The sequence below is a fragment of the Pelecanus crispus genome, chromosome 2 (genome assembly GCF_030463565.1).
Source record: "Pelecanus crispus isolate bPelCri1 chromosome 2, bPelCri1.pri, whole genome shotgun sequence".
NCBI classification, from domain to species: Eukaryota; Metazoa; Chordata; class Aves; order Pelecaniformes; family Pelecanidae; genus Pelecanus; species Pelecanus crispus.
In genome coordinates, this window is record NC_134644.1 from 171,593,502 (window position 1) to 171,602,944 (window position 9,443).

Below are 9,443 nucleotides of genomic sequence, written 5' to 3' on the forward strand. Positions count from 1 at the left end.
AATGGGAGGGGAAAGGGAGGAGGAGGAAGGCAATGAAGAACCGTCACGTAAGCTCATTGCCTGCTAACACCAAGAGTCAAAGGGCAGTGCTGCCTTCCCTCCTCGGGGCTGTAGCTGGAGAGAGCAGCCTTTTTCAGGGGTCCGGCAAGACGACCATGCTGTGGGTGCTGGAACACGTTGATGGTGCTCCATGTCCCCCCACCCCAGCCCTGTCAGTGGGGCGGTGCGTGGGGTGCACGGGGCTGGGCGAGGAGGTGAGGGGGTGAGATGCGTGCGAGTGCCCGGGTGTCTGTGTGCACGGATTCTGGCAAGAGGTCATTGAGGTTACATGATGCAGCATTTGTTCTTGTGGTTATGAGGGTCCTTAAATCGGAGTCTCTGCTTTGGTCGGTATTTTTCCAAGTACGTCAGCTGCTTGCTGTTGATGGCTCCTCTGCGCTTCCTGTGGGGACAGAGAAGGGCCAGCACAGTCAGTGGTGTGGCAGGAGAAGACCCCCCCCACCCCGAACCCACCCATCAGGGTGCTGAACCCCCCTGCCTGGAGCAGGAAGGGATTTTGGAGGCTGCGGCGTCGTGTGTCCTCTGGGGATGGAGACAGACACTGACCCCAGCAGCTTTTCTTGCTCATCCACCCTGTGAGTCTTAGGACACGGAGAGCCAGGGAAGAAACATGTGGGGAGGCTGCCCGAAGCGGGGTGCCTGCCAAAAGCCCCCCAAGGATGCTCCCAGATGCCTCCCCAGCCTCCCGCAGCCCTGATGCAAAGGTCAGGGTGCATGGTGCTGGTCCCCCCTTTTCTTCCATGCCAAAAAGAAAGAAAAGCAACCCCAGTGCCCCCCAAAAACCCTGAGGCACGCCAGATCTCTCCGTTCCCTCGGAGAGGGGCTGCTTTCTCCCCTGACACTGAAACGCTGCTCGACTTACTGTCGGATGAACTGGATGGCATCTTCGTACTTCATCCCGCTCTCGATCAAGGCCAGCGCGACGAGGACAGGAGCGCTGAAAGGCAATGGCAGCGGCGGTCACTCCCCAGCCATGCGGCCCAGAAGCTGACATCCCGTCCTGGGCTGGGGGGGACGTGCCGCATTGTGGGCAATCGCCAGTGCTGGCTTTTAGTTTGTAATTTCTTGCCATTTGGCTTCAAGCGCTGCCCCGAGGAATGGCTGATTTTAGGGGTAAAGCCCCGAGGACAGAGCTGTCAGGTGTTTGCTGCTCTTCTAATGAGCATGAGGACTTTGGAAGCAAAACTGTTGGAAAAGTGGATGTAAATACATGTGCAAAACCTGACCTGCGGTGAAGGGAGCAGCAAAACACTTCAGCTCGCGAAGCACTATTTCCGTGATAAGCTCTTAGCAAAAGCAAAATCACCGTGGGGCACTGGCAGGACAGCACCGAGTAACCCGGGTCCCCCCCGGTGCCCAGGATTTGGCCATGAGAAGTGCAAGGAGGAGCTCAGGCAGCAGTCCCCCCGACCCTGTCAATGCCTATTCCCGCTAAGGTCTCCTCTGCATCCAAAAACCCTGCTCTAAGGTGGAAGGAGGAGAGCCGGCATGGTTTTCCCTTTTCCACCTTCATGGGTGGGGTGGCAGCCAGGGTGCCGGTCTCGGACTTACCGCCCCAAGCCGGCCACACAGTGCACGGCCACGCAGCAGCCGGGGTCTTCGCAGAACTTGGTCTTCAACAAGTTAAGCCAATCTTCCACTATCTTGCTGGGAGGAGGTGCTCCATCATCGAACGGCCAATCCTGCAAGGTGGGGGGCAAGGTCGGGGGAAGAGAGAAACACTGTCAGACCCTGGGGAAAAACTCAGGGCATTGCTTTTTCATAGAGTCATAGAATGCTTTGGGTTGGAAGGGGTCATCTTTAGAGGTCATCTAGCCCAAACCCCCTGCAGTGAGCAGGGACATCTTCAATCAGATCAGGTTGCTCAGAGCCCCATCCAAGCTGACCTTGAATGTTTCCAGGGATGGGGCATCTACCACCTCTCTGGGCAACCTGTTCCAGTGCTTCACCACCCTCATTGTAAAAAATGTCTTCCTTATACCCAGTCTAAATCTCCCCTCCTTTAGATTAAAACCATTACTCCTTGTCCTGGCACAACAGGCCTTGCTAAAAAGATTGTCCCCATCCTTCCTATAGGCCCCCTGTAAGTACTGAAAGGCCGCAATAAGGTCTCCCCGCAGCCTTCTCTTCTCCAGGCTGAACAACCCCAACTCTCTCAGCCTGGCCTTGTAGCAGAGGGGCTCCAGCCCTCGGATCATTTTTGTGGCCTCCTCTGGACCCACTCCAACAGGTCCATGTCCTTCTTGTGCTGAGGGCCCCAGAGCTGGATGCAGTGCTGCAGGTGAGGTCTCACCAGAGCAGAGTAGAGAGGCAGAATCACCTCCCTCAACCTGCTGGCCACGCTGCTTTTGATGCAGCCCAGGATTCGGTTGGCTTTCTGGGCTACAAGTGCACATTGCCGGCTCATGTCCAGCTTTTCATCCACCAGTACCCCCAAGTCCTTCTCTGCAGGGCTGCTCTCAATCCCTTCATACCCCAGCCTGTATTGATATCGGGGGTTGCCCCATCCCAGGTGCAGGACCTTGCACTTGGTCTTGTTGAACCTCATGAGGTTCACACAGGCCCACCTCTCCAGCTTGTCCAGGTCCCTCTGGATGACATCTTGTCCTTCTGGTGTGTCAACCACACCACTCAGCTTGGTGTCGTCTGCAAACTTGCTGAGGGTGCACTCGATCCCGATATGTCATTGATGAAGATATTAAAACAGCACTGGTCCCAGTACGGACCGCTGAAGGACACCACTTGTCAGCAGTCTCCATTTGGACATCGAGCCGTTGACCACTACCCTCTGGACGTGACCATCCAACCAATTCCTTATCCACCGAACAGTCCACCCATCAAATCCATATCTCCCCAATTTAGAGAGAAGGATGTTGTGGGGGACTGTGTCAAAGGCTTTAGAGAAGTCCAAACAGATGACATCCGTTGCTTTTTTACTCAGGGCGATGGTGTTTTGGACCTTGGCAGTCGGGATGTGGACATGTGTGCCAGCAACCGGTCTCGCAGTGCAGCTCCATGGGGATGTAGCAGCCCTATGAGTCTAGGTCTGGGGTCCTCTCATGTCCTATGGACACGTTCAGCCCTCAGGAGCACCTGGAGGACCTGCAACATGGTCCCCATGTCCTCCTGCCTCCGTGGACCATGGCGGCCATTGCCTGCCTCCTCCCCATTCGGATGACCATGCTGAGGTCTAAGGAGCAGCAACCCTCATCCTTCCCGCCGCCAGCTCCCGTCTAAATCCAGCACTTGGGAGCGCAAAGCCTCTTTGTAGGAAGTTTGAGCAAAGGTGGATTGGCTGAATTCTTGGGGCCTGACGTGGTGCTGAAATTCAGTTTCCTACAACACATGGGAATGAAAGTGAACACACAGCCCCGAAAGGATGCTCTGGGGAGCCCCTAACACAGCCCTAGAGAGAGCCGGAGGGAGGGAAGGAGGGAGACCCCTCCAAATGAGGCCATTTAAATAGCATCCTTCAGGAAAGACTCTTAAGGGACCAAAAAAAAGTGCCCATCTTCTTCTGAGCTCAAGCTGCTTTGTCCTCAAGCTGCACGGACTCAACATCCGAGCTCGGTGATGAAGTGGGTAACATGGGTGCTGCATTAAGCACCCCCTGGCCCTGGGCTCTGCTGTGGGGGAAGAGTGTCATCCCCCCTTGCCTGTGACTGCTGCAGCATTTTGGGGAATGGATGGTCTCTCCTCATGGGCACCAATAGCCGGTCGAGGCTGTACATCTCTCCCAAAATGGGGAATTCTCTTCCAAACTGGATTTGGCAGGAGGAATGCGGCCACTGGCCATGCAGCAGTGGGAGAGGGGGACGGGCAGGTGAGCATCGCTTGGAGGGGACGTGGCACGGCAATCCCTGGTGAGTGGGAAGCATGGGGCTGTAATCCTCATGTTTGAGGAGTGAGTCACTAAGCTGCTGTGCTGGAGTCATCCTTGGTATAAGATGGCAAAAGAAGCCGCTGAGCTTCACTTCAGTCTTTGAACGTGTAATGTGATTTCAGTGTGGCTTTGCTAGGAAAGGAGCGTACTGGGCTTCAGAGTACTGTAATGCTTGAGCCAGCCCCTGCTGCACAGACCGTGCCTGTCCTACAAGATCATCTCCTCCCCACAGCGCCTGGAAAAACCTGCTTCAGCCATGAGCGCAGGTCACTGGGCTCGCACCAGGGATGACACACCGTATCACAATATCATCAAATTACAGAATGGTTTGGGTTGGAAGAGCCCTTCAAAGATCATCTAATTCCAACCTCCCTGACATGGGCAGGGACATCTTTCACTAGATCAGGTTGCTCAAAGCCCCAACCAGCCTGACCCTGAACACTTCAATCATGGGGCATCCACGAGTTCTCTGGACAATCTGGTCCGATGTCTCATCACCCTTATCACAAAAAAATTCTTCCTTATGTCCAATCTACACTTACCCTCTTTCAGTTTAAAACTGTTGCCCCTTGTCCTGTCACTACAGGCCTGGGTAAAAAGTTTTTCTCCATTTTTCTTATAAGGCCCCTTTATATATATTGAAAGGCTGCGATAAGGTGTCCCTTCTCTTCTCCAGGCTGAACAACCCCACGTCTCTCAGCCTTTCTTCACAGCAGAGGTGTTCCAGCCCTCTGAACCACTTTCATGGTCCTCCCCTGGACCTGATCCAACAGGTCCATGTCTTCTTGTGCTCAGGTCCCCTGAGCTGGACGCAGTGCTCCAGGTAGGGTCTCACCAGAGCAGAGCAGAGGGGGAGAATCCTTTCCCTTGACTTGCTGGCCACGCTGTTTTTCAAGCAGCCCAGGATACAGTTGGCTTTCTGGGCCGCAAGTGCACATTGCCGGCTCATGTCCCATTCTTCATCCACCAGTACCCCCAAGTCCTTCTCCGCAGGGCTGCTCTCAATCCCTTCATCCCCCAGCCTGTACTGATACTGGGGATTGCCCTGACTCAGGTGTGGGACCTTGCACTTGGCCTTGTTGAACTTCATGAGGTTCTCATGGTCTCACTCCTCAAGCCTGTCAAGGTCCCTCTGGATGGTATCCCTTCCCTCAAGTGTATCAACTGCACCACTCAGCTTGGTGTCATCCGCAAACTTGTTCAGGTCCCACCATCTAAGTCATTGATGAAGATATTAAACAGTACTGGTATATCCAATACAGTATATCCATACTGCACCATAAACCTTCCTACAGCGAAACACGCACAGCGCCGGTTTCCTGGCAGGATTTCTGCCCCATCTCCGACCTGCTGGCAGAGCTGCTGAAGCACCGAGTGCTGCCCGGGTGGCATGGCTGGGAGGAGGATTGGCAACGGAGGAGCCACCAGTGAATGTGGCCTCTGAGCAGATGTCCACAGCATGGAACACCTATGTCTGGCATGACAACCTGGTCTGGTTAAAGCTGTCCCTGCTCACGGCAGCGGGGTTGGGCTAGATGACCTCTAAAGGTCCCTCCCAACCCAAAGAATTCTATGATTCTGTGACTCAGTAATTGCTGTCAGCTTTAGAGATTGCTCGGGATCCCCTGTGGCATGCAGAGGAGCCAGAAGCAGAGGAGGCATCCAAAACCCCCCAGGGAGTGTGTCCAGGATGGGAGCACCGTGGGCATCGTGGCTGCAGATGCCAGTGCCCAGGCACACCACACCGGAGTCAGGCCTTGACCAGCTTGTGCCTATTCCCCAAAGAAAGGGATAGGATATATAGATATAGTCTATATAGATAGATATTCAGACTGGATATAAGGAAGAAATTTTTTACGATGAGGGTGGTGAAACCGTGGGCACAGGTTGCCCAGAGAGGTGGTAGATGCCCCATCCCTGGAAACATTCCAGGTCAGGTTGGATGGGTCTCTGAGCAACCTGATCTGGCTGAAGCTGTCCCTGCGCATGGCAGGGGGTTGGACTAGATGACCTTTAAAGGTCCCTTTCAACCCAAACCATTCTGTGATTCTATTTTGTATATTTGGTATAGGTATACAGAGATATATCTGTAGAGAGAGAGATGTCTGTATCTGCACAGATATATCTATCCATAGATACATAGGATATAGATATCGCTTTTTATATATAGTTTCTATATAGTTACAGAAACCTCTATCTTATATATAGAAACTATGTAGTTTCTATATAGTATCTTGCATAGTTTCTGTATCTAGGATACAGATAACTCCCTATATAAAATATATCCTAGATATAGATATCTCTCTATATAAGACATGTAGAGAGGTATGTATATCTCAGATATAGAAACTCAGACTGAAGGACTCCAGCCAGAAACAGGGTAAAAGGCAGAAATGTCTCTGAAAGAGCAGAGATGACCTCCTACACACAGATCCTATATGCAGGATACAGCTTTCTCTATAAGGTATATCCTATAGAGACATAGCATCTATATCTAGAGAGATCTGCATCTGGAGGATCTGTATCTAGAGAGACATAGGAGCTATTATCTCCCTATATCCCAGAGGAGCTAGGATACAGTTTCTCTCTCTCTCTCTCTCTAGGCTATACATAGAATTACGCAGAGCGCGCTACATAGAGAGGACCAACACACAGAGGACCACCCCAGGAGACGTGAGGCACTTCCAAACCCTTTCCTAAATACCGAGCAGAGCCTCACTTTCCAGCTGGAGCTGAACTCCCTGGCAGGGCAATCATGCCTGACATCATCTCCAATTACTTATCAGCCAAGATGCAGCCCAGGCAGCTGCCTGCTCTGCCTCCTTGCCTTTTCCTGCTTGCTGCCTGCTCCCTTTCATCCCCCAGAGCTGCACCAGCTGGCTGCTGGAAAAGCAAAAAAACCCACCCCACTCCCGGATAAGATAACGCCGGGGGTAACGGGAACCACACACATCTTCCACGTGGGATCAGGCGCTCTCATCCCCTGGATGCTTTAAAGCCGGAGCGACGGGCAGGGAAGGCAGCTGCCATGAGTCAGAGTTTCGGGTGCGTGGGCAGCGCTTTCTTTTTTTAAAGCACCAGCCCCGTCTCAGCCTGGCGAGTGGGGAGCTCACCCGCCTCGCCCTGAGGATGAAGTTGGGCTTCAAACGCTGCTCCTGGGCAAGCACGATGCCGATTCGGTCTATCCGAAACACGGGGTGTTTCGCAGACACCAGGGATGGGGATATTTAAGCTGGGGGGGCAGGCAGCCCCCCCCGGTGCCCATCCGGCTGCCCACCTACCATGACGGTGATGCCATCCTTCTCCAGAGGGGTCTTGTCGTAGGTCACTTCACACACTCGCACCACTGTGGTGGCACCATACTTCTTCAGGTCCTGGGGAGGGAAGCAGAAGGAGGGATCTGAAAAAACCCTGCCAGTTGCACCCCAGTTAACCCCAACACATCCAAGCCCTGCTATAACCACACCGACCCCTACAGACCCTAAAAAAGTGCTGTGCCCCATCTCTGGACCCTTGAGCAAACCCCTCTGTGGTCCATCCAGCCTGGGAAGCACAAGGAAACATTAAATCCCAGGGCACCAAAGCTGCGTGGCCACGGTAGGATTTTTACCCAGTACCTTCATGACTCCTTGAAGTCACGAGCGCCAACGGGACCGTTTATTTTGAAGCCCCAATGGCTGCACCAGCAGGGACTTTACACCACAGGCAAAGAAACATCCTCGACACGGGTGCAAATATCCCAAAGGAGAAATTATTTGTGCCCGGTAAGGTCGCAACTCCCACTGCAGAAATGCACGGAGGCAGCTGGGGGGGTTCGTAGCGCACCCCGCCGACCGCACTCAGCATCTTGCAGATTGCTCAGGGGCTCCTTCTTGACCTCGTTGCTGTATCCCGTCATCGCTCCAACGTGCTGCAGGCTTGGGCGTAGGACCTGGGCTGTTTCCAGCGTGGCTCATCGCCCGCCGCACGGATTGCCCTCGGATTATGTGCCGCCGTACCGGCCCCACCGGGCACCGCGTGAGATCGCCCCCTTCAACGACTGATCCCCTTCCTTCCCCGTGTGCGCTCCCCAGACCGCAGCAAACTCCTGCACATGTGGGAGCTCAGCCAAGAATCTAAGAAGCTGGAGGAAAGGGGAATATCCCCCCTTCCCACTGTGCCATCCCCATCGCCTTGTGTGCATCATGCAGGGTATGGGGTGGCCGTCCCCAAATCCCAACCACCTTCCTGCAGCTCTCCGAGCTGGTGGCACTCACACTTAATTCTTTCAGTGTGCACTGGGAGGGCTTCCCTGAGCTCAGAGGATGCCTCTGGTGCCAGTACATTAGACCTCAACGTAGTTTAGGTCTAAGGCAAAAACCCTTTGCCAGGCTCACGTGCAGCCCCAGGTCCCCCTGCGAATGCAGCAACATCCCAGAACGACTCCTCGTAAGCAGAAGCCGCTTGTGCTGGCTTGACTGAACCTGCAGGATGTGGCGTCTCCCCCAGGCATTGATAAAAAGACCAAGTCGAAGCCTTTCGCTCCACACCACGGATACATATACATTAATCCCCACCTTAAGTCCCGGCTGCTGCCAGTGCCAGAGGCACACAGCTGGCACCAAGGCCTCCAGCTCCTTGTGCACTGCCCAATACACCCTGGCCAGTGCGAAGACGCTGGGATATTTGGGATGAAAAGCCCTTATTGAGGTGCTGGGAGATGCAGAGGAGGTTGTGTGCATCCATGTGCATCACTGCAAACAAAGCCCCTTGACGTGATGTGCTGGTGGAACTGGCAGGGGATGCACCAGGCATGGGGAAACTCTGCTGCATGTCTGCCATGCCCAAACGCCGTGCTTGGGGTCCTCCAAAACATCCTGCCCTAAAAAGCCAGTGGTGTTCCAACCCACCGTGCCAGGATAGCACCGAGGTCATGGTACCAAAGTGGACTTGCCGCTGCCTTGTCCTACGGAAGATTGATACCTATTGCATCTCAACATTGGCTTTTAGCCCCAAAATGTGCAGCTGGGCCGCAGCCCCCCGCCTTCCAGCATCCCCTCCTTACCTCCAAGAAGGTGCTGAGCGTGGCGTTGGTGGGGTTGTGGGTGATCAGGAACCTCATGTTTTTGTAGCAGACCTCCACCGGCGCAGGGCGGTTCATCCGGGCCATGGTGGGATGGGAGGTGGGTGAGGTGATGCTGATGATGGTGGGGGAAAAACCCAAGAAAAGCGTGGCGTGGAGGGGAAAAAAGGAAAACCAACAACCCCTCTGCGCTTAAAAAATAAAAATAAAACAGGATCGAGAACTCAATATACAGACGTTGTGCAAATAATCCCAGCTCCTGGGAGCACGCCGGCTTCCTCAACACACCGCAAGCTCCCCGGGGGAAAAAGCCAGACGGGAAAAAATAATATTAATGATAATAATAATAATAATAATAATTAAAAAAAAAAATCCCTTTGCTGTAGTGTCGGCGTCCTCGGCGTGTGTGCGACGGCGAGCGGCTTCTGCCTCCGGTGC

The 9,443-nt window shown here is 53.8% G+C and overlaps 1 protein-coding gene across 5 annotated transcripts; it reads right to left on the reverse strand.

Moving 5' to 3' along the window:
* Positions 1-324: 324 nt before the first annotated feature.
* Positions 325-9,092, reverse strand: PTP4A3 (protein tyrosine phosphatase 4A3). 5 transcript variants are annotated; one of them, XM_075705665.1, is made up of 5 exons: positions 9,060-9,092; positions 7,225-7,317; positions 1,612-1,742; positions 923-997; positions 325-442 (listed from the first exon to the last, which is right to left on the reverse strand). In XM_075705665.1, the coding sequence occupies exons 1-5, from the start codon at positions 9,090-9,092 to the stop codon at positions 325-327; spliced, it is 450 nt and encodes a 149-aa protein (XP_075561780.1). The 5 variants fall into 5 exon arrangements, with proteins under 5 accessions (XP_075561780.1, XP_075561778.1, XP_075561783.1 ...); XM_075705663.1 differs by having other exon boundaries at positions 8,988-9,092; XM_075705668.1 differs by lacking the exon at positions 923-997.
* Between the last annotated feature and the right edge of the window lie 351 nt (positions 9,093-9,443).

Coding starts and splice junctions, on each gene's coding strand:
- PTP4A3 (XM_075705663.1), bottom strand. CDS start 9,092: ATGGCCCGGATGAACCGCCCTGCGCCGGTGGAGGTCTGCTACAAAAAC. Junction 7,318..8,987: donor CGCTCAGCACCTTCTTGGAG/GTAAGGAGGGGA, acceptor TTCCCTCCCCAG/GACCTGAAGAAGTATGGTGC. Junction 998..1,611: donor TGTGTGGCCGGCTTGGGGCG/GTAAGTCCGAGA, acceptor ATTGCCTTTCAG/CGCTCCTGTCCTCGTCGCGC.